Source organism: Orcinus orca, chromosome 18 (assembly GCF_937001465.1).
Source record: "Orcinus orca chromosome 18, mOrcOrc1.1, whole genome shotgun sequence".
NCBI lineage: Eukaryota > Metazoa > Chordata > Mammalia > Artiodactyla > Delphinidae > Orcinus > Orcinus orca.
This window is the reverse complement of record NC_064576.1, coordinates 58,283,134-58,308,638: the sequence shown is the minus strand read 5'-3', so window position 1 is coordinate 58,308,638 and position 25,505 is coordinate 58,283,134. Positions and strand designations below refer to the sequence as shown.

Below are 25,505 nucleotides of genomic sequence, written 5' to 3'. Positions count from 1 at the left end.
CAGTGCTGCACCGGCTTGCAGGGACCAGCCACCAAGCTACTTCAGTTCTCAAGGAAGTCCAAAGGACCGGCATATTAATTTTGGAGGGAAAGAGAGGATTGAAAAACAGGGGTAGGCTATCGTAAAGAAGAATAACATAGTCCTTCCGGCTGAAATGCTGGTTCTTATCATCCAGAAAAGCACTGAGCATGTATCCTACTGTTAATCAGATGAGACAAAGACTCTTTTACTGTTTGTACGTTACCAGGCTCCAGCCTTCATATTTTCCTCCGAATTCTAATGACATCCTCCAGCTGCTATTAACGTGTCATCCTTTAGCTTCTGCAGGCACTGAAAGCAGCCGTGTTTACACACAGTGGCACCCGCGCCTGGGAACTGTCAGGGAAGCAGGGCCATTGTCTGCGCGGGAAGCTTCTAAGGCTGGGCAGAATGGTATTGTGTCCTGGAGACTCTTCTACCATGTGGGCATCATAAAGCACACATCCTCTCTGCCCTTCCAAATTAAACACAGACGGCCACGGTTCAATTTGATTTTTTTTTTTTTTCAATTTGATTTTTTATAGCCAACTGCAGCCAGCAGATTTGAAATTAAGGCTTCCTTTCCACACCTAATGCATCTCACTGCCAGAGGATTCCAAGGGGATACGGCATGTGCGTGTGGTTATAAGGGATCGAAGAAACACTCGCACCAGGTTTTCATTTCAGCCGAAGGCAGAGAGACCTGATCTCTGGAAACTAAAAGCAAACTTGAAGGGGGGTTCCCTTTACTGGATGCCTCCACCCTTCTGTGTCCACAGTGGCTGTGCCTGGGAGCAGAAGTGAGGGAAGACTCACAGCCCTTGGTCTCTGACCAACTATAAAAGTCAGCAACCCGGCAGGTGGGTAGAGCTCCTGGAACTGCCACCTGAAATCAGCCCAAGACATGATTTCCTTCTTCTTCTCCTCTTCCTTCCTTCCTTTCTTGCGGTTTCCCCTCTTCTGCTTATGGCTTTATAGTTCCAGGAAATAGCTCTCACGAGTGATAGAGAAACTGCTTGCAACTGCATTTTGCAATAAGGAATTCGGTACCTTCTCACTCGTTCTACCATAAGCTGCTTGCTTTGCCTGCCACCCACCAGAACTCATTTGTTTATTCTTTCAACACTATTGAGCATTCTGGTAGGCAGAACTTTAAGATGGCCCCCAAGATAGCTGCATTCCCCCCAGGATATATATACCCTGTATAAGCTTCTCCCCTTGAACGTGGGTGGGACCCACGACTATGATGGGTATCACTCCCAGGATTATGTTAACTTATTGAGCAAAGGGATTTTGCAAATAATTAAGGATCCCAACAGTCGACATGGAGTTCATCAACCGGGAGGTGATCCGGAGTGGCCTGACCTAATCAGGTGATGCCTCTAAAAGAAGAACTTGGATCCTTTTTAAAAAAAAATCAAAAGCCACCATGAGTTCTATGAGTTTTACAACCACAAGGAACTGAATTCTGCCAATAACCTCATGAACTTGGAAGAAGAGTCCAAGCCTCGGATGAGAGCAGCCCCAGTCAATACCTGGATTACAGTCTTGTTAGACCCTGAGCAGAGGACCCAGCAAAACCTAACTCCTGACGCAGGGAAACTGTGAGATATAAATATATGTTGTTTTAGCCACTGTGTTTTTTGTGGCAACTTCTTCTGAAGCAATAGAAAACACACACAAATGCCAATGTGGGCCTGGGACTGTGCTGGGATGTTGGGACAAAGAAAGAGAGAAGGGGGACACTGGGAGGTGTATATATATGATAAAGGGTAAGTACAGAATTCAATGGGACAAGCGAGGGAGCCTCTAATTCTGGCTGGCGGAAGAAGAGAACATCTAAAGGCAAGCAGCCTGCTCCCCAACTTTTCGAAGGTTGATAACCTTTTAAAACTCAGAGCTCTAATCGACAGCAGCCTTGCAACCATGTAGCGAAAGCCCTCTTGGGTCTTGAAATACAGAGAATCAGCATAAAGGATGCAATTCTTTCTGTTGAGTTTAGCACCAAGCGACAACTTCAGGTCATCAGAAGGGCATTTGAGGTATTTAACTTGGGAATTCTAACAAGTTTTACACTGACAACCTGAACCCTACAGAAGAAAAAAAAAAAGTGTTCTCATTTAGGGCCGCCATAAAGGAAGCACTATTATTAAAACACGCTGCCATGCATGAGAACCTCGCTGAAAGCGCCTTTCAGTTTCTCGTTTCTCCGACTTAGGGAGAAGTTACACGAACACAAGGTCCATGGCAAATGTCTAATCCAGATGGCTTTCCCCTGGTCGCCGGCATGCCTCGGGGCTGCCACTTTCTTTGGCCGTTATCAGCGTGTGCTTCAGGAGTACCAACTAATTCCAGTGTTCATCCAGGCAGAACATGGGAGGTAAATCCACTGCCAAACATAAAGATGCATTCCCAAGTCAGATGTCCGTTACTCTCGGATGATGTACTGTTCTGTCTCATCCCTGCCAGGGCTTTCCTCCTGCAACTTCTACTGACAATGTTCATGCCCTCTGAACTCCCCAGCACACCTTCGAACCATTCCACCAGACACGTGAGCTCAAGGGCTCAGTAGCCGACTTCGCTCTCTCATTTCAGCCAAAATGAGGTTCCTGCCGGCATTTCAAGAAAACTTTAAATAGACAGAGTGAAAGAAAATATAAATACCTAAATATACATTTACTTAAATACAGATTGGGCAATGCTTTCTGTATCTTTCAATTTAAATGGAATCAATCTTTCGGTTCAGTTTAAACGGGTCCCTGAGTACTCGCTGCTCTTCAGCTGTTTTCAAGGCACTGGGCAGGGTTCAAGAAACTTTGCTAACATTTAGTCAACACAAGAAGCTGAAAATCACCAGCCCTATGCAAAGCTTTGGAAATCCCTGCCTGATGATTTTTACAAGCGGGACAGAGACCACTCTGTATCCCTCTCCCAGACACACACAGGCATAGCTTTCTGTTTTGCAGATCTATGCTACAGAGCAATGTCTCCTTCAGCTTGGAGAGAAAATCTTTTGTGTGCAGAGAAGATGAATGAAAAGCCCTCCCCAGCATGGTTCTTTCTGAAGATAACCGCACACACATCTCCTGGCTGTGTGAAGCTGAGCTGTACAAGAGGCCATCTTCACCAAAGTTTGGGGTGCAGAGCTGAAGCTAACCTCCCCATCTATAAAATTACTGACTGCAGCAGGGAACATAATCATTTGTGCTGGGGGAAGCAGCAGCAAAGAGCCAGCACTTCTAGCAATTCTCTGCTGCCCATGGTCAGGGTCATTCCCAAGGTGGGACAGGAATGAAGGAAGAGTCCACCTTAACGAGGACTCCCATCTAATAAAAGAAGGTGATTCTTGTCCATGAGACATTTTGGGTTGATTTTTTCAGTTATCTCACTATCCATTGGCCAAAAGAACTTGTAATGCTAACATTCAAGAATGTATGTGTAGGGCTTCCCCGGTGGCGCAGTGGTTGAGAGTCCGCCTGCCGATGCAGGGGACACGGGTTCATGCCCCGGTCCGGGAAGATTCCACATGCCGCAGAGCGGCTGGGCCCGTGAGCCATGGCCGCTGAGCCCGCGCGTCCGGAGCCTGTTGCTCCGCAACGGGAGAGGCCACAACAGTGCGAGGCCCGCGTACCGCAAAAAAAAAAAAAAAGAATGTACGTGTAAATATTTAATGTAAACCTCAGCCTAAGACTAAGACAGAATCTTTATCACTACTGCATCCAGAAAGAATTTTACTGGCTGAATTTATCCAAACAGACAAGGGAAAGATGAAGGAAAACCAATAAATATCCCATATACCAAAATAGAAAAAAAAAAAAAAACTAATTCCAAGCAACCAAAAGCAAACAAGTGAGTGTTTCATAATCAGTTTTAAGTTCCATGGGCTGACCTTTTAAAATCTTTTAAATCATTAAAGTTTGTTTGCCTTCCTTTTAAAAACTTTAGAACATGCAGATAATAGTTTACATGTTTGAAGGGAGGGAATAATTGAGTGGAAATGCTTTAAAAAGCAGGGGGAGGAACCCACAAATAATTATTTTAAGTCTTCGAACGGATGAAGGGAAAAAGATGTCCTGTTTATCAGTCAACATGCAACATAGTCTGAAGATGCTCCTTCCTCCCTGACCACGCAATCCAAAACAGTCCCACCTGGTTCTCAGCCTGCATGTCCCCTGTCGCCGTTTGTCGTTATACGTCTCCAGTTTCCCCTGCCCTAGACTAACCCCCAGCTCCATGAAGGCAGGCATTGCATTTGGTTCACCAGTGTAGATGAAGCATCCAGCCTGGAGACTTGTGTTCATTCATCCATCCATTCACTCATTCATTTCTTGAGCTTGAATACTTGCTAAGTTCCTACCATGGGCCAGACTAGGGATCCTGGGAACTAAGGATACTAGTTACAAGACAAAAAGAAAAACAGGGTCGCTCTCCACATCTGATGATATGGAGGGAGAGAATGACGAGAAAGAAGGGAACAAATAAATAAGAAACAAATAATAGCTAACAATGACTGTTTCTCATACGCCAGGCACTGCTATACACGGCTCCCTCTGAAATAGGTGCTATTATCATTTCTATTTACAGGTGAGGAAACTGGGGCACCGAGGGATTATGTAACTTGCCTGAGGTCACTAGGCCAGCAGGTGGAAGAGCAGGAAGCTCAACCTTGGCAGTGAGGATCTGGCCAGGTGCTTGTTGCTGTTCTTATCACAAAGGGAGATAAGCAGCGGGAAGGGACAAGCTCATCAACAGTCTACATATACTGGATACTAAGTACACGGTGGATGAAGGACTGAAGAACAAAACACAGCATTTCTTACTTTATAAAGTGTGAAGTGTGAATGCAGAACTTAAAAAGCCTTTTAGGGCTTCCCTGGTGGTGCAGTGGTTGAGAGTCCGCCTGCCGATGCAGGGGACACGGGTTCGTGCCCCGGTCCGGGAAGATCCCACATGCCGCAGAGCGGCTGGGCCCGTGAGCCATGGCCGCTGAGCCTGCGCATCTGGAGCCTGTGCTCCGCAACGGGAGAGGCCACAACACTGAGAGGCCCGCGTACCGCAAAAAAAAAAAAAAAAAAAAAAAAAGCCTTTTAAAGTCCTCGTGAGTTTCACTACCTCAGTTCGCCCGTGTCCCAGTACACTGCCTTCTCACGCTGCGTCCTACATTGCCCCCAGAGGTTGGTTAAGATTTTATTGAGCTCTTTTTCTCTAGTCAGTGTCATGAAAATAATGCTCACAAATATTTTTTCCGAACTATATCCCTGTCCATCAAGCATCATCACCCTAAGCATTCGTACCGCTAAGCAAAACGGGCCTTTACATCACCCTGCTCTCCGGCTGGGACGACTCTCTCTCTCTCCCTCTCTCTCACTCGCTCTCTTTCTCTTTCCCTCCCATTTCATCTTTATCAAGAGCTAAGACGCCCTGCCATATCATAGTTGGGCCCCAAATTAAAGTCACAGGGCTGAGGGGACTTCCTTAGTGGCACAGTGGTTAAGACTCCGAGCTCCCAAGGCAGCGGGCCCGGGTTCGATCCCTGGTCCGGGAACTAGATCCCACATCTATGTCGCAACTAAGAGTTCACATGCCGCAACTAGGGAGCCCATGTGCCGCAACTAAGGAGCCAGTGAGCCACAACTAAGGACCCTTGAGCCACAACGAAGGAGCCCACCTGCTGCAACTAAGACCCGAGGCAACCAAATAAATAAATAAAGATAGAGAAAGAAAGAAAGTCATGGAGCTTCAAGGAGTATTGCATTGAGTTCCCAGATGGCTCAAATAAGATGGTCAATGTAACTGGTCAGGGGACCACAGCCTCATTGGAGCTGCAGCTGACCGGCCAGCCAGGGGGAGACAAAGTCCTCCCATTACCAAGCAGCAAGCTCTAGTCTGGTTGAGTATCACTGACACCCTGTGTACAGTTGGGAGTCCTCAGGCACTGCCTGGCTTGGGGGAGTACAAAGAGGATGCAGAGGGCTGGCAGAAGGGAACAGGGAGACAGTTGTATCAGCCAAGAGACATGTTCCCAGACTAGTGACAGAGACAGATGCAGGTCCCCAGCCTGGATGGGGACTGGAAGCAGTGAGCACATCAGTCATTTAAAAATAGCTCTCCCTCTGGGGCCACCGTAGTTCAAAGAACAGCTACTACTAATGTCTCACACATACACAACGCACACATGTGCCAAGTGCCATGTATTTAGAATTTGTTATTTTAATCATCACAGCAACCCCAGGAGATAAGTTTTATTACTTTCATTTTACAGATGAAAAATCAGAGCTCAGAATTGCTCCAAGTCACCCAACTAGTATTTGATTTGATTTTGATGTCTCACTTATCAGTTCTTTAACCTTGAGGAAATTATTTACACTGGGCCTCAATTTTGGGGAGACCACGGTATCTAATTTTTAGCATTAGAATAAGGATCCTGTGAGATAATACAGTAAGCCACCTCTACCACATGCTATAGTAAAGGCACAATAAATGTCAGTTTCCTTTCTTTTCCATGCTTTTCAAGGGACTTTCAAGGGGTCCGTAAAGAGTAAGACGGGATCACTCAAGTCAAACTGGATTTGAATCCCAGTTTCAACTGAGGTTTGAATCCTAGTTTAGTAGCTATGCGATCTTAGGCTGTTTTCTCTGAGCCTCGATTTTCTAATCTGTCCAACAGGGAAAAAACATGTACTGACATCCTAAGATTATTTGGCAGAATTAACTGAAATACATAACACAATACCTGTCTCAAGAAATAAAGCTATTATCATTCTTCTTGTTGTTATTATCGATTGGAGAGAAAAGAAATGAAGTTAAATAACAATTAAGGATCAACTCAATCAATTACACTGCCAGTTACAGACCAAAAGCCTAAAGTTCAGAGAAGATGGGGGTGAAGCGGGAGAGAGAGGCCAGGGTTTGGGACATCACGGAAGAGGCAGGTGCTGAGATTCTGGGGTGACTGACAGGGACTAGAGATCTGGAGTTTTCGTTTTTGATTGTTTTGTTTTCTGTTTTATTTTCTTTGGCACATGCAGAGAGGAAAGGGAAGGCGTGATCAAAGGCAAAGTAGAGGCACTTAACCTGGAACATATGGAGGCTAAAGACAAAGGCAGCTGGAGCCACGAAGCCTGGTGAGGGGGGTGTGGGGAAACCCAGCGGGTAAGCAGGGTGGCGCTGATCCCAGAGGCCTATCAGATCAGGCAGCTGGCCTGGGCGGGCAGGAGGGAGCCCCGGAGCAAGCGGGGCAGGGAGTGCGCCTGGTCAGGGCTGTCACGCAGGAAGGTCGCGGGTGGTCCATCACACCATCCCAGGCTCCAGGGGACAAGCAAGGAGCTAGCCAAAAGGCCCTGCTTTCCCCAGCAGAAGGCAGTTCTTTCTAATGACTGCTCTTGGTGGGAAAGGCAAACGCTTCAGAGTCAGGCTGCTGGGGGTGACAGCCGCAGCTCCTCCCCTTTCCACGTGGGGATCCTGGGCAAGCTGCTGAGCATCTCTGAGCCTCAGCACCTGCCCTCCACGAAATCTAAGGTACACGACACCTCTCGCGTAGGCTGAGGGGAAGAATGAGATCAGGCCTGCAAAGTGCCTGGCGCCCGGCAGGTGCACAGCAAATGCTCTCAGGCCCTGGATTTCATTAGCCAGCGCCATCCCAGGGATGCCAGGAAGCCTGGCTCAGTTTCAGTTTTTTCTATCCATAAACTAAAGTGCCGCTCATAAAGAGAATTAGGATATTTGATTAGTATGACTATGTAGACGGTTAACAAGCTGTTCTGAAATAAAGAAACTGAAGATCAAAGAATCTGTCCACTAATACAGAAATATCAGTCTTATTCTGTGCTTTTAAATGGCTTGTTAATCAGGGATAATGCATTGCTATGGGAAATGTTCCACTTCTCAAGTTGAGTAATGGGTACATAGGGGCATTTTTAGTCTACTTTAGTAAGGTATAATTTATATACAACAAAATGCAACCATTTTGTACACAGAGTTTGATGCGTTCTGACAAACGCATACCTACCTGCGCGTTCACTGCTAACTCAAGACAGAGACTGTTTCTATCATCCCTTGTCCTGCCCCAAGGCAATCACCTCCCCACCCCAGTCCCAGCTCCCTGTCTGCTCTAGGTCTCTAAGCCTATTTTACTATCATCATTTAAACCATGCTTATGTTTTATATAGACTCCTTTCTATGCGTGCTATATTTCACAATTTTAAAATGAGTGCTGTGTTTTGCCCACTAAAATTAGAGACAAATGCCAAAGACCTTCCTGCGAGGGTTTCTTGGTGTGAAAGTTAAAATGAGAAACCAGCCAAGCATTGTCATTCCCTCAAAGGGCAGCAGTATGGGCAGTTGACAGAGATGACCAGGATAAACTGTTCATATCCTAGACCTGATCTGACACTTAAGTGGCCAGAGGGCCTGGGCAAGTCATTTACCTTGTCTCCACTTCAGTTTATCTTAAAACATGGTGTCTATGTCCCATGAGTAGAGTGATCATGTAATTTATCATCCAAATCGGGATGTGTTAGAAAGAGGTGCTATTATTCAGTAGTCCAGGGCAAAAGGTATAAACCAGACTGTCCCCAGCAAACCTGGACTTAGATTGACACTATTTAGGAGCATCCTATAAGAGCACTTCTTGTGATGTCCACAGTGACCTAATGTTCTCTTGAAAAATGAATGAGCATTGCATAGAATTATACAAAGCAGTGTGTTTGAAAGCTGAAGTCTTTCATCCAAAGGTGATGGAGCTCCCAAGGTTCATGGCAGCATTAATTACAACTGCCAAGGTATGAAAGCAACCTAAGTGTCCATCAACAGATGAATGGATAAAGAAGATGTAGTATATATATACTATAGAATATTACTCAGCCACAAAAAAGAATGAACTTTTGCCATTTGAAGGAACATGGATGGACTTGGAGGGCATTATGCTAAGTGAAGTTCCACTTATATGTGGAATCTAAAAACTACAACACACTAGTGAATAAAACAAAAAAGAAGCAGACTCGCAGATGTAAAGAACAAACTAGTGGTTACTAGTTGGGGGGAGGGAATATAGGGATAAGGGGGAAAAGGGTTGGGAGTATATGAAATCATGTGTGTGAAACTTTTGAAAATTGTAAAGCACTGAAGAATTTAAAGAATCTTTCATTCAATTAAAAAAAAAAGTGGACTTCCCTGGCGGTCCAGTGGTTAACACTCCTCGCTTCCACTGCACAGGGCACCGGTTGGGTCCCTGGTAGGGGAACTAAGATCCCACATGTGGCGTGGTGAGGCCAAAAAAAAAAAAAGGTGATGGGGCTCATCCAACCCAATCTACTATGTGGTATTAAGAGATCACAATCAAGGAGGCCTGGCTGACAGAAGAGAGGAGATTCCTAAGACACTGAGACACAGAGGGTACACACACTGAAGACACAGACCGACTTTAGAAAGACCCAGGCAGCCTGACTGTGAAAGCACTTAGCTGGTCTATCCTGTCTTTGTCATTCACTCCCTAAGAGGCAGACATTAAGGGCTCTGTCAGGGCACATTACCTCGGAACTCCCACTGTGCCAATTTCATATTGAGATACCAAGTCTTCATTAACATACTGATTCCAAGGACTTGGGGGTGGGGGGGGGGGCGGGGGGCCGTAGGGAAGCAACAGCAAGTCTTCACAGCTGCTGAATGAATTTCATAAAACAGATCAGACTTTAGCTCATTAACACTCATAAAGTTATGGCATGGCACCCTTTAAAGTACTGCACGGACACAAGAAAGCATTAAATGCAAATATCTGAACAAACTACGGTTAAGGGTTTATTACAAGACTATAGCCACTGGAAGGACTGGTACAACTAAAATTAACTTTGATTTAGCCAGGCTTCCTAAAGACAGAAAAATACACATAATCGCCTTAAATTGCATGCAGAGATTATCACCCTCACCTCCAAGGGAACTGCACAAATAGAGGTCTATTTGCCTTCAGCTGCACAGTCAGATTCCTTTGAATTAGATCAATTTGCATAAACACAAAAAATTTTGGTTATTCAGCCATAAACTGTGCTGCCATTTTAGCCAAAATGGGCTGCTGTGCTATTTCATTTATAAGATTTTAAAAGCAATGAATTAATGCATTGAAGGATCTTCATTACAATATAAAATGCATTAGAAATTGACTCAATGATTATTACTTAAAAAAACAACTTTGAGAATGTAAGCCCTTGTGTTACACAGGGAATGGCCTAGAAAGTAAATTACTTGGTCACTCACCCAATGGCTATTCATTCATTTCTCATTGGAGGGAATAAAATAAAGTAAATTTTAAATAGGCTGTTCAGATAAGTTACGTATTATAAAGTCTAACAAAATTTTACACCAAAACTAAAAACCTGAAGGTGTTATTTAAATTTTCACATAATAGACATGTTGGAGGATTTTTAAAACCAATACTGTTGCTTGCTGGAAAGCACAGTTCTTAGAAATGGAACTGATAACTGGCCACTAGCAATAGGTAAGGACTAGGGTTAGAAACCCGGATGCATGCACCTTGGTCCCCTGCATCCACTTTCAGATTAATGAGAGGAATAACATTAGGCTGGAATCTGACTCCTCAGTCTATAAATCACCCCGAGGACTGCCTATCAGAATGCTCTGGGCTCGATTCTCATTGCAAAATCTCCCCCTCCGATCTGTCCTTCCAGCTCTAAACATGCAGTAACACTACAATAGAGCACGGCATAGAGGAAGAAAACGTAATTCCTCCTTTCCTTTTAGGTTCTTTGGCTGGCCTAATAATCAAATTGATATGAAACAATTAACAGGAAAAAAACAAATTCCCTATGTACAGGAGCTCAAAAATACACAATACTGAAAGAAGTGACCAAAGCAGGCAGCTGTTGTTATCTTTTAGACAAAATAAATAAATAAATAAATCTGTGAAAAATTGACAAGACTAAGGGGTTTGAGCTTGGGGTGGTAAACGAGTGAAGAAGTAAATTTGTTTATACAGCCTTCTCGGTCCTGGATTCCCTATCTCTGGTGATAAGAATGCCTTCTACCCCTCTTTGGTACAGGAAGAGTACCTTTCACACAGGAGATTTATTTCCTGCTTTCAGGGAGACAAAGGAGGCCACAGTGTCCCTGCACCGACTGTTTCTTAAGTAACTTTCGGTTCAAAATAATCCATATGCCAAAGTGGCATATTTTGGGGTGGCATATTCTGCTCCCCTTCAATGGTAAGAGACTCCAGCACTTCTTCAACCCGAGTTCTGATCCCAACTTTAGCTCTGGCCTTACTGGCTCTACAAACGTACTCAGATTGCCTAACCGATTTCCTTCTCCGCTCCAAGGACACTACCTACCTTGCAAGGGTAGCGGTTAACCCTTATGAGGGTTGAAGGAGGAAATACCCTGAAGGGCCCAGACCATATCACCCTTTCAGTTCCCTTGTCAGTAACTTCAGGGTGATACTGAACCTATCACCAGGCTTTTGAAGAAATGACTTCTGATTAAAGTTCAAAACAAATGCTGATGCCAGGAAAACAATGAGAAAAGAAATGATACGTTTAAATCCAAGTACTTATTCTTTAAACTCTGCTTCCTCATAGACATGTTCTCATTCCTTAGAGAGGTATCTGCTACACATCTTCGGAGCAGTTGCCAGGAACATAAAAAGATTCACAAATTGTTTCTTGCCAAGAGCATCAAAGGTGATCAATTTGTTTATTTTGATCTGGAAGAGTTCTTAAATCTATGGCAGGACTCTTGCAGAGGGCAGAGAGCTGTGCTACAAGCCCTCCTCTGAGGCCCCACCCCCTCCTTCCTACCCCTCCATCCCAAGGCCCCAAACAAGCCTTGGTCCCAGCACCCTTTGCAGGAATACATAGTGTAGCCCCAGAATACGCTCCCCATTCTCCACTGGGGAGCACTCTTCTCTACCAGCCTGTCCCCTCAGGATTTCTTTGTCTTGATGAAATCAAAGCAAACCAACAAAGGCTATTATACTGAGGAATGAATGGAAATCACATAAAAACTCAGAAGATACAGTCCTGGCTCAAACACTTACTAGTAACATAACCCAAGGAAAATGATTTCACCGTCTAGTCTGGGTTTCCTTACACGTAAGCCCTGAATGTTCAGAGCTGGAAGAATAAATAGCACCTACTCCATCACCTTCCAAAGACAGTCAAAAGAATATAATGCTGACACATACTTAAAGCATGTATATTGAAGCTTTCTGGATATCAAGATTATTTTATTAATGTCACAATATTTCTAGGAATTTAGTCTTTTTGTGCCTTAGAAGATTGACTCTCTTTTCTAAAGATAATGGACTATATGATATTAATAATGGCGGGGCTTCCCTGGCGGTCCAGTGGTTAGGACTCCAAGCTTCCACTGCAGGGGGCGCAGGTTCAATCCGTGGTTGGGAAAGTAAGATCCCGCACGCAGCTCGGCCACAATAATAATAATAATGGGGGCTTCCCTGGTGGCGCAGTGGTTGAGAGTCTGCCTTCCAATGCAGGGGACACGGGTTCGTGCCCCGGTCCGGGAAGATCCCACATGCCGCGGAGCGGCTGGGCAGGTGAGCCATGGCCGCTGAGACTGTGCATCCGGAGCCTGTGCTCCACAACAGAGAGGCCACAGCAGTGAGAGGCCCGCGTACCGCAAAATAATAATAATAATAATAATAACAGCAAACGTCAACACCAGGCATTGACCTGAGCACTTTACACCTATACTCATTCATTTCCTCCTCACAATAATCCTATGATCATTATCCCTGATTGTATGACCAGGCTCAGGGAGCTTAAGTACTGGCCATATCCTGGTAGAACCAGGACTGAGACCCAACCACGTGTGCTCTTAGCCACTACGCCAATGACAGGCTAACGATGTGCAGTTATCCATTTTACTAAAGTTATATTATTTTACTGTGACGCATAACCCCATGGGAATCTAGGAAGGCCGGCGACATCTGCGGGCCACTCACTCTGAGCCAGACCCGAACTCCGCGTACCTCCTTTTACAACAGCCCTGAGTGAGGAAGAGTATTTTCACTATTAACAAATTACAAACCTGAAGTTCAGGGAGACTCCGTCATTTGCTTCAAAGTCTAAAATAAATAAGTTGGGGAGATAATATGCAAAAACAAATACAACCATTAGGCAGAGAGATGTTTAAATCCCTGCCCGTCTCCCTCAGGGGGCATCTCCTGGGCCGGCTCCTCTTCGGCCTGAGGCCTCACGGAGTCCCAGAGCTGACCCCCAACTTACACCGACCCTTGCTCCCCACACCGGGGGAAAGGGACACCCAGTCTGCTGGGCCCACTGACCAAGGGGCCTAGAAGGGAGGGGAACTTTCCGACATCAGGTAGGAACGGCCGCAGGGGAGAGAGTTATCCCCAAGAGGCAGGAGGTTCACATCCTGATGCCACGATCTCCAGGTTCAGAATTCCTTGTCAGAACGGAGCTTACATTTTTCCAAAGAAACGTCATCGACACAAAGGCCCACCTCTGCTAGGGTTAAATAGAGGGTTGGCGGGGGAACCAAACCACCGCTTACTACTGTATTTCCACAGAAAAATGTATTCCAAGGTCCAAGAAAACCCTTGCTATGATAGGCGGCTGTGGACCTCCAGGTTGTAAGTCTGGGTGGGACTTCCCAACATGCCTTTTAGTACTTGGGAGCCAATTTACACGGAGCCCATGCATGTCCTCCAAACCACATGCAGTAAAATCCTGAACTAACACATTTAATCTGTAACCGCTCTTAGTTTTCTATCTTGTTCTCCCCAGCTTTGGACCACATGTTATTAAAGGTTTCACAGTATTTTTTCTTTTAGGGACCTTCCCCGTGGCTGGTCTGGGTGGGGCGGACCTGAGAAGTCTATGGAGGGAGGAAGGTCTTCCGTCCATCCAGTGTAGCCTCCTGGCTCCACAGAAACGGCCCTCTGCTGGGAGTTGCCCACTGCCCTGCTGTGTGACCTTGTGCAAGGGGCTTAAGTTCTCTGAACCTCAGTGTTCTCAGCTATTAAATGAGGGAGAGATGTGAATGGGTGGTTTCTAGATATCTAAACTCCCTCTTCAGGCTACAATGGTCAAGAAAGGGATTTCAGAGGCAGATGAATTTCAACCACATACAGGTGGCTGAGTGGAACCTACCTAACAGCTGGAAGAGTCAGGAATTACTGAGCTCCTACTACAGTGAAAACAGAACACTCAGCAAGAATTAAATGAGGTAATGTATATATTACATATATTTAATACATATATTAACATATAAAGCACTTGGAGGAATGCCTGGCACAGAGAGAGCACTTGACAATGTTATCTATTGTTGTTATAATCATTGTTCTTACAACTCAGCTAAGTACCTATTGTTCCCATTTTATAGCTGACATCAGTTTATAGAAAACTGATACTCGGGGTTTAAGTTATCTGGTCAGAGTAACACAGTTTACAGTCGACAAAGCCAAGGTTTGGACCCAGGTCTTTGAGGCTCAAGAAAGCTGATGTTTAACCTCTAATCTACACAAGATGGAAGACAGACTAAAAGGCTTTATCTGGAAAAGACACTTGTTAATGAGAATACATGTATAGTACTTTCAAAGATGTTATTTCTTTAATCCTTATGCAATTCTGCAAAGTATGTACTGTAGAACTATGTCTCTAATTTTTTTAATCATCCACAGCTCCTATACATGATAGGTACTCAAAAACTGTTTACTTTCACTGTACTTGTTAATTTCAAGCACTATTTGATACAATAAAACTGCACCCATCCCCTTCAGATGTCAGGATAACTCTACATCCAGATGTAACCTGGCTTATCAAACACTTGCAAATGTTAAAAAAAGCAACCTTATCTTCCTCTTTCACTACTGTTGAGAAAGCATAACTCTGGGGACCCACCAACCACCAAAAAGAAGATTCTAAATTTTTGAGAGATGGTGGGGAGAAGGGGGGCCCAGACTGGCCAGAGTCACCCATTTTTAAGTATGAATGTGGCCCCTTCCCCTTTTACAGCACATCATGCGCTCAATAACATTTATTGAGGGTCTACCTCGTACCCAGGCGGGATCAGCATGGTGTTGTGCTGGGTCCTGGGGCTGGAGTGGTGAATGAGACAGGCCTGGCTTGGGCCTCGTGGGAGGGCAGACTTGCACAGCACAAAGTCACTGCATCCAGGCTGGGGGAGGAACAGTAGCTAGCTACCAGCAACACCAGAGGGAGTGCGTGCTGGGCTGAATCGTGTCCCCCTGAATTCATGCCTAGAAGCCCTAACCCTCAGAATGTGATTTATTTGGAGATTACGCCTTTCAAGTGGTACTTAAGGTTAAATGAGTAGGTTACGGGTGGGCCCTAATTCAGTGTGACTGGTGTCTGTATAGGAAGAGGAAATCTGGACTCGCAAAGAGACGCCAGGGACTCTCAGGCGCAGAGGAAGGGTCATGGGAACACACAGGGAGGCTGGCCGATGACAAGCGAAGGAGAGACGCCTCGGGAGAAACCGGCCCTGCTGACACCCTGACTTTGGACTCGGCCTCCAGAACTGGGAGGAAATAAATGTCCGGTGTTTAAGCCCCCCAGTCTGTGGTATTTTGTTATGCGGCCCGAGCCAACTAATACAGTGGGTGACGCTGAGAAGCAAAAAGATGCCATGTGAAAAAATATAAGGTCAGCGCTGAAAAAAACGGCAGATCAGCAAACTGTGCATAGTGGCAGATCCAAGATGATGGATTGAGAGTGTGGGGACTAAGAGAGGGCTGTGAGTAGGAAAGAGGAGACAGAACGGTGCACTGATGTTAATCTAGCATTTTCTGTGACAGGCATGAAGGGCACATACGAAAATAAGGAAAAACCCCTGCCTAGCCAGACCTCACAGGCCAGCGAAGGAGGAAAAAGCTGAAACCTGGGGAAAGCACCAAAGAGGAAGGCAATAACTAACAAAAAAATGCCATAAGGGAATAATGCAAAAGTGCCTTAAAGCTATGCCTATTCAGCGCTCAGATCTGCAAGGAAGGGATGGCAGGGAGGCCCGTGTCTCGAGTAGGCTGGGGACTGGATAAAGTAGGAGCGTGGTTAAGGAGACTCTTCCAGGGCAGAGAGGAGGGCGAAGTGAGGGAAATGACCTGGAAAAGCAAAACGGAGGCAATCTATAGGAAGGCCAAGTCAGGCAGTCTGAGAGTGATGCTATCTTTGAAATTGTCACTGTTGCCTGCAGAGCTAAAGTGCGTCAAATCAGAGCCAAGCTGACGGAACCAGGTCAGATGCATTGATGCTACTCGTAGCACTGTACAGCATCAACATCAAAAAATAGGAAAGAACGTTAGGGAAATACACTGAGTAGCAAAACTCCACGGCCTGCGCTGCAGGGGTCAGCTGTCAAAAGCAAGGCCACGGGAGAAGCCAGAAGATTAAGAAAACTAAAATGGGGCCTCTCTCTGCCCATCTGGGGAGAACAGTGAAGGGGAAATTCAAGGCTCACTGAGCCAGAGGGATCCCGGCTCTGCTTCAAGTCACGCGGTCTTAGGGCCCCTCCAGCAAAGAGACTGAGGAAACACAGCAAAAGGAAGAAAGTGAGTATCACGGCAGATTCCAAAATTATAAAGCCTGACCTTGGTGACTTAAAATATCCTGGAGGGACTTCCCTGGTGGCGCAGTGGTTAAGAATCACCTGCCAATGCAGGGGACACGGGTTCGAGCCCTGGTCCGGGAAGATCCCATGTGCCACGGAGCAACTAAGCCCGTGCGCCACAACTACTGAACCTGCACTCTAGAGCCCGCGAGCCACAACTACTGAGCCCGCGTACCATACCTACTGAAGCCCGCACGCCTAGAGACTGTGCTCCACAATAAGAGAAGCCACTGTAAGAGAAGCCCACGCACCGCAACGAAGAGCGGCCCCAGCTCGCTGCAACTAGAGAAAGCCCGAACACAGCAACAAAGACCCAATGCAACCAAAAATAAATAAATAAAATAAATTTATATAAAATAATCATTTCTATATACTAGCAACAAAAAATGAAGATGAGTGCAAAAAATTTTTTTAAATCCTGGAAAAGTTCCAGGTACCATAAGTTAAGCTGGCTCAGTATCAACATCATACTAACACAGGAGCAGTAATGTCTCATCAAGCAAAAAAATAAAATGTTTCTGTGATGCAAATCAAACACTGTTGTTCTCTGATTTTTTCTGTCCCCCCTATACTCCTCCTCTATGGCCAGTGAAGGAGGACGGGGTGGGAAAAAGTACGAGCGCACAGAAATCCAACTATAAAGGCATTTCCCTCCTACTGCCTTGATGGAGTAAAAGCAAGAGAAGCCACGTTCTCACAGTTCCTCAACTTTCTGTTCATGTAAACAGTCTCACTCGATTTTTGAATTACTCTGTGGGAACAGATGGCTTCCAAATGTATGACTTCTTACTACAGTTTATGGAAGCAATACTACTGAACTCTGAAATTAAGATGAAGAAAACACAGACATGCTTCAAGCTTGCATCTTTATTGGCAGGCCTAGTTTTCCTGAACTAAGGCTTACATGGAATCCTGACTTTCCATATTTTTTCTTTTCTTCCTCGCTTTTTTTTTCTTTTTTCGTTAAACAATTCACACGACACACACAAAAACTTGTCTGAAATATAACAGCAGCTGAAAATTCTGTGGCAAAAAGACTTCCATGCCACAAAAAACAGCAGTGGTAACAGAGGCCTCTAGACTTCCTATAAATTATACATAAACAAAGGCATCAGATATGTAAATATAGCTGGGTTTTGGGTCTTACATCCTTAAGCCTTTTATGATAGATTGTAATTTTATATTTGAAATAAACACTGCAATTAACACCAAATTACCTTAATTCCAACAAGTGACACAGTCACTGAAAGAGTTCACAAATGGTGATCTTGGTGGCAGTACCAGATCAAAGCCCAGGCCAGTTTTCCCGGATGTCTTTCTAAGGCAGAAGTCTAATTTTCCAAAATGCTACACCAAATCTGGAAAGCAGCATCACAGACAGGTTTTTGTGAGGCACAGACAAAATTTCAAGTCAGGTGGTCTGACTGATGAACCTATAAGCACCTTAAATAGAGTTCATAGCAGTTCTGCCATTTAAATTGCCAAGTCTCTGAAAAAGCATACTCAATACGGCACCTGGGGGAGATGACTCTGGGAAGAGATGAAGAGAAAGTAAATGCTTTCCAGCCTAAAGATAAAACATCTTTATACCTATATCTCTATCTACAGAAATTTATAGAGCAAATGAAAATTTTGGCGCAAAAAAAATACTTTCATGCAACAAAAGAACTGTAGCAATAAGAGATGCCTCTAGACTTCCTATAAATTATACATAAAGGCATCAGATATGCAAATATAATTGGGCTTTCTTTTTTGGTTAAGCAAGTCACACACCTACATAAATTTATATAGATATAGATATATACCTATAAATACAAGTATGTAAGTATACCTATAAACATAGGTAAATAGATATACCTATAGCTATAGGTAGACAGATATAGGTAGGTAGGTAGACAAACAGATATGAAAAAGGGGAAAAATAGAAAAGTACACACAAAAGAAGGAAACAATTTATGCTTAAATAAGTAATGATGAAGCTGAGTAACAGCACAGAAAAAGCCTTTGTTCACACCAGTAGGACAGCAAGAGCAGAAGGAAATTAACCTCTGCACTGATCAACACCAACATGGATTTCAAAATACCCTTTAAATGCTTACACCAAAGAACTGCTAAACCACAGCATGAAAAATTTAAGTTTGCAACAAAACTCAAAAAAAAAAAAAAAACTTAGTCAACAATCGAAGTTAAAAATTTTAATTAGTGGGGTGTGCCGAATTTTTGCCTAATAACATACGCTCACCAAAAATCAAATAAGATGTCGCAGTGACTGACAAACAATCCGGTAGAATCCTTTCAATGATGAAGGTCAAACCTTAGGCTGACCTTATAAACTGGCACAGATCAAAAATTACCAGAGGTTTTGTTGCCTATGGTTGTATGCTGTTATTCTAGAACATGCTGTTATTCTAGAACATTCTAGAACATGATTAGTGTGCTTCTGCCTTTTCAAGAAAGAGCAGCCCATAATGCAAACAATGAGAATAGAGGTATGTTTGTGGAGATTGTTTCTGCCACAAACAGAAACGTGGAAGAGCACATCTGGATATGGTTCAGAGACACCATCTATATGGAGTCTTAGTAGTTCTAACAGCTTTTACTATTAGAAGTCCTCTGCATTGAAACTGATCAACAAGCAAAAAATTATAATAGGAAGGAAAAGGATGTGACTCATTGTTTATGAATGAAGTATTCAGAATATATGTCATTAATATAGCCATTTAAATGACTACCACAATAAACAATCATTACAGCAATGACGAATAAATTTAGTTCGACAGCAGAAGCATAATTTGAAACAAGATATAACTATAAAAGAACACACGTTCTACGAAAACACATGTGATTTCAAGTTTCATTACATTTGTAATGAAAAATCTTTATGACCGAAATGGAATGGTTTTTGAGACCAAATAGATATCACAAAGTCCTGGGTGCACCCCAATGACTAAAGGCTGCTAATACCCCAAGGATTCGGTTGCTACAGGATGGGAGTGGGGCGGGGGAAAGTCAGGCTTCAGCAGATAAGCCTGCCCACAAATCTCAGAGAAGATTCTTTGCCTCTGTAGACACTGGAGAGAGGTATCTCAGACAGACTAGGGCATTAGTCCCACAGGCTGACATATCCCAGGCCTCAGCCATCCCCAGCATCCTCAAAGGGTCCTAAGAGCCCTGTGCTCTGTTACCTCATTACATGGTGACAGTGGGGTGGGAGAATGTGACCAGAAGCACAGGCCTGAATGCCCTCTCTTACTGTTTTATTCTCAGCAAGTCTCAGGCTGTCAGGTTCTCACTCCACACGTTCAAACTATCTTTCCCACCACAGAATGTGCCTGTGCACTTCCATCCGAAACCTAGCCATCCTACAAAACCTGACCCCAATCCCACCTCTGCTATGAGTCTTTCCTAACCCATTTAACTGAAATGGCCTTTTAGTTCCTGGATTTTGCAATGTCTATCTACGCTATTGGCATCTCACCTTGACCTGCCTTGAGAGTCCCGTGGCTTCCTGGACCTGTCGTGGCGCTCCTGTCGTGTCTTACACTTTGCACCTCCTCCAGCACCTGCACTGGCACATACAGGACCTCGATGAGTATTTGTCCCCCGCACTGGGGAAGCCCTTCATTTCCCATATAGACTTCTCTGCTTCAAGCCACCCCAAAAAGATATTCGCAATGACACAGCCCTCCCTCTCCTTAATGAGACCAACTTTCAACAACTGTTCTGCACATCAAATCCAAGAGCTTCCTTTTTATTTTCCAGGATCTCCTGCAATCAGCCTGAGACAGACGCTTTCTTTTCTTACTCCTCTTTTCAATCTGCTTTATTTGTCATACAAACACCCTCTGGAACTTCCTTAACCCAAAATGACACTATTTAAAATATTAGCACTAGGGACTTCCCTGGTGGCTCAGTGGTTAAGAATCTGCCTGCCAAAGTAGAGGACATGGGTTCGGGCCCTGGTCCCGGAAGATCCCACATGCCATGGAGCAACTAAGCCTGTGTGCCACAACTACCGAGCCTGCGCTCTAGAGCCCGAGAGCCACAACTACTGAGCCCACGTGGCACAACTACTGAAGCCCATGCACCTAGAGCCCGTGCTCCACAACAAGAGAAGCCACCGCAATGAGAAGCCCGCACACCGCAACAAAGAGTAGCCCCCGCTCGCCACAAGTAGAGAAAGCCCGTGCGCAGCAACAAACACCAATTGCAGCCAAAAAAAAAAAAAAAAAAATCAGCACTAGAAAAGAAAAGTTTGCTTTCCTGATGCACATATCTTTGTACTTCTTTTCATCGGGCAGATTTTCTGCTTCAGTTGATATTTATTACTAGTCATCGTTTGTGCTGTTGTTGTTACAAGCTGCTATAAGTCATCTTTAATACGAAGCAGCACGTATACTTCTAAACAAAGATATTAGAAGTATAACTCTTCCTACTCAACCTGCAAAATCTACTTCTTCATTTATCTCCTCACCCACCTCCAACTAGAATGAAAACTCCATCAGAAGGGATACAGGGATTCTCTGTTGGTCCCTGCTGTATCCCTAGTGCTTAGAACAGGGCCTGGCACTTAGGGCGCTTGGTGGGTACTTGCAGAATGAATGTGGGTTGAATGAATCTCCAGATACCCTCCCAAATTCTGCTCCTCTCCACCCCTTCCCTGCTTAACAGGAATATGGTCAAGAACATATACACTAGGGACTTCCCTGGTGGCGCAGTGGTTAAGAATACTCCTGCCAATGCAGGGAACACGGGTTCGAGCCCTGGTCCGGGAAGATCCCACATGCCGCGGAGCAACTAAGCCTGTGCGCCACAACTACTGGGCCTGCGCTCTAGAGCTCACGAGCCACAACTACTAAGCCCACGTGCTGCAACTACTGAAGCCCATGTACCTAGAGCCCGTGCTCCGCAATAAGAGAAGCCACCGCAGCGAGAAGCCCGCTCCCTGCAGCGAGGAGTAGCCCCCGCTCGCCGCAACTAGAGAAAGCCCATGTGCAGCAACGAAGACCCAACGCAGAAAAAGAAAAAAACATATACACTAGAGTGAAACCATCAGAGTTCAATCCCTGATTCACCATTTAAGTAGGGCTATGATCTTCAGCAACTATTACTCAACTCTCCCCAGCTGTACATGAGGATCTGACTGGTTTCTACGGAGGACCGGGCGGGATAGTGCAGAGCACACACCCGGTGCTCATTGTGGCTCTTTTGTCCAGGTTTCTCCCATTCAGCCAGTATCATCTGTTCCACCACACCCGCGTGGATCAGCCTTTCTTTCCCCTTCCCACCTGCAAAAAGACTAGACCCTGATACAACCAAACTATTTTCACTCAAATATGAGTAAATCGATAGGCTCAAAGTGAGGCGGAGAGCCTGAGAGCTTTTTTCCTATGAAAAATATGTATGCACTTGACTGACAGAGCTTAAACGTCTACTGAGCAGCCCAGGGCCTCTGTGTTTCTGTGTTTGCATCTGGGGTTTCACAACTCCTGTCCAGATAAGCTACATTGCCCAAGAGTGCAGTTCTGCTTAGGTGGGCTGCCAGAAGAGTTACTTTTACAAGGCATAAACCAAATGGTCTGTATTATACAACTGAACAGTGAGAAAAAGCCTTCCATGTCACTCGCTGTCTTCCAAAATTTATGAAAAAGTCCACTTTACATCTTAGGTCTTTAAGGATCTTCATATGTCTTTCTGATCTTAAGAGATATTCTGTAAACTACATTTTAACCCCAGAGAAACCACTGTCTTTATTGTATATGTTACTGTTCATACACTCCACTCTACTAGAACTCTTTATATGCAGGAAAGGTCAACACTGTGCAAACGGAGGTAATTTTAACTCTTGCTTTATTTTGAGTTTTGCTCTTCCAAATAAGGAACAGTGCTCGGTAAATAGAACAAAGGGCAGAATACATTTGGTTTACACCCAGCTTTGACCTGAGGAAAAGATGTTTTTGCAAAAGCAACTCTTTAACACATTCACGTACTGAAATTTCATGTAAAATAGTTGTCTACATTGAATTCTCTTTATAGGGTTTTCTTAACTTTTCTACAAACTTCAGTGACACTCCCCCTCCCATAATTAACACTGCCTTTTTTGACGGCGAGTTAAGCCTCCAAGTTTTAACTAGTTAGAATTTTCTGAGCATCAAACACGCGCAAGTGGGGCTCATAATTTTAAAACCTGCGGAACTCACAACCACAGCTCGCCACAAGCAAGCAAGAGAGAACAAAATATTTTTAAGCACTGCCGTGCCTCAAATGGTAAGGCCTTCACTGAAAGAGGTGGTCTCTGCTTTTAAAAGCATGGGTCTTGGGCTTCTCTGGTGGCGCAGTGGTTGTGAATCCACCTGCCAATGCAGGGGACACGGGTTCGAGCCCTGGTCAGGGAAGATTCCACACACCCTGGAGCAACTAAGCCCCTGAGCCACAACTACGGAAGCCCGCGGCCCTAGAGCCAGTGCTCTGCAACAAAAGAAAAGCCCGCGCGCTGCAATGATGCTCACCACAACTAGAGAAAGCCCAGACAGCAACGAAGACCCAAGGCAGCCCAAAAAATTAATTAATTAATTATTTTTTTAAAAGCACGGGTCTTCTCAAAGAAATGCCAACAGAGCAGTTCACCCATCTTGAAATAAACGTCAGCATAACTGAATTAGAGGAACAACTTTCAATGCCCCCATCCTGGACGACAAACACATATTATTATTGGTCATGCCAGCTCCATTTTCTGCAGTCATATCCAATCCTTCCACAGCTCACTGTACACTCTACAGCAAAAGGGAAGTCGAACTTAACAACGGACTTTTTTTTTTAAGTTAATGATTCAGGCAATTCTTGGAATAACTTCCACTTGAGAAAATGCAACTAAGAAGTCCTATCAAGAGACTCCCCAGCTGTTGACAGCTCGACTCTGGAAATTCCCTCCTTCATGCCCATTTCTGACTATCCCTGAATCCAAATTACAAAGTTTAATGACCCTTAAGAGCCCTTTTTGCCTCCAGTGAACTCAGAACTCTGGCTAAATATTCGTTAGGACTCAATAAAAGTTTATTGAATTAAAGGAGGGGAGCATTGGAAACCTAGCTCCAAAAGGCAACTGTCTGCCCCCTCGCCCGAACCCCTCTTCCCGCAGGAGAGGAAACTGGGAGATCTGGAGCTGACAGTCATGCCGTCCAGGATACTAGGGGTCTGACACTCGGCCCTTGATGTGATGACAGCCACGAGGTCTGGGCGGTGGTTCCAAAACGGAGCACCCACTGCTCTGGGAAATGCTGGGCGCTTGCCAAGATACAAACCCTCCCCCAAGGAGCTGAAACCGGACGGTCGGGAACCGAGTCAGTTCTGTAGGGATCCCAAGGCCTGAATCGCATTCCAGCAGCCTCCTTCCTGTTTATAGATCCCACTCCAGTAACTCCAACTACCAAAGAGAAAGCAGACCTCTCAGAAATATGTCAACACATGACATAACTTGAAAAGGCTGTATGCTCACTGACGCGAGTTGCAACTTGTCGGGCTCACGAAGGAAAACCGGCTCACTTTAATTATTCTTTTTTTTTTTAATATGCCATGCCGTTTCTTTCCAGGGCCCCCGCAAATTTCGGGTTACTGAGAACTAGGTAGCCTCGGTGGCAGGAACCAAATCGCGTGGGCGGTTAGCTAGAGGCAAAGAACCGGGGAGCCGACCCCCCCCCCCCCCCCAGCAAAGTGGCGGCGATTCGGTTTCGCGGCGATTCAGCGGCCGGTCCTTCCTCGCACAGGCGCAGGAAGGAGAAGCCTCGGCACCTCCTCGCAGTCGGCACCAAGTTGCTGGAGCGCTCAGTGATGTCGCCGCGCGGGCCTCGCGGCACCGCGCCGATGCCCTCGGGTCGGCGGAGGGCGCGCCACCTTTGTCTGGGTTTCCTCACCAGGACGGGCGACGCCTCGACGCAAAGCGGAGGCGCCGACACCGCGGCCGGGTTCCCAGCCTCTACGCGGGGCCCAGAAAACGGCCGCGGCCGCCTGAAACCTCCCACTTTCACTGCGCGCACCGGGCGCGCCCGCAAGTCCCAGCCCGGAGGCCACTTCCCCCACACGGCCGCCGCGGGTGGGGAGCCGGAGACCCACGCGCTCCCACACGCTAGCGGGCCGAGCGTCCCGGAGCAGCCCGGCTCTCCCGGCGCCTCAGCGCCCACGCGGGTCCCTTCCTCGGGAGAGCACGGGCCGCTGGTCCCTCAGCAAGGCCAGATCTCAGACTGGCTACCGCGTCGGGGAAGGGACGACAGCCAGACAGACAGCCACCCACGCCCACTGCCCGCCCTCGGCCCTCTCTCACCTGCCTGCACCGTGTCCGAGAGGTCGTGCGCGGGGGCCGCCGTCCTGGGAAATTCCTTCAGTTTCCTAGCACTGAGGTTCAACCCCCCGGAGTTGGCCGCTTCCTCCAACGCGCGCTCCAGCCCCCGGTTCAAGGGCAGGTTGAAGCCCCCGCCGCCGCCGCCGCCGCCGCCGCCGCCTCCTCCGGCCCCGCCGCTGCCTCCGGCTCCTCCGTGGTGCTGATGGTGGTGGTGGGGGGGATGATGATGGGGGTGCAGAGTAGCCACTGACAGGGCAGGGACGAAAGGTTGGGGTTCGCTTCCCGGCGTCGCCATCTTCTCCCGGGCCCCCCACCCCGCCCTGCCGCTCCTGCGGGGGGGGTCACAGCTTTCCCCCGGGTCGGGGAGACGGCAGCCCGGGCCGAGTCCCTGCAGTGCTCCACCGAGAGATGCTGGAAGAAGGAGAGGAGGGTGTGGGAGGCACGCGGAATGGGGGGGGGGTGAGAAGGGGAGGCGGCAGCGGCAGCTCGGTCTCGAAGCTTTCCTGTCCCTGGCAAGCTGAGGACTGCGGCGGCG

General features: G+C 46.1%; 1 protein-coding gene across 10 annotated transcripts in view; it reads right to left on the bottom strand.

The window, feature by feature from the left end:
• The window catches only part of LRCH1 (leucine rich repeats and calponin homology domain containing 1), a 189,071-nt gene extending 163,566 nt beyond the window's left edge, over window positions 1–25,505 (bottom strand). For 3 of the 10 annotated variants that reach the window (XR_007473034.1, XM_049701045.1, XM_049701046.1), the window contains exons 1-2: window positions 24,953–25,501; window positions 20,114–20,203 (exon numbers count right to left, since the gene is read on the bottom strand). Coding sequence is in view for 7 of the 10 variants with exons in the window: in XM_049701045.1 (XP_049557002.1) it covers window positions 20,114–20,203; window positions 24,953–25,265 (403 nt within the window). In the remaining 3 variants the exon portion in view is untranslated. Of the gene's footprint in view, window positions 1–20,113; window positions 20,204–24,952 lie in introns of all 10 variants that reach the window. The other 7 variants (XR_007473035.1, XM_049701047.1, XM_049701048.1 and 4 more) reach the window with 7 other exon arrangements.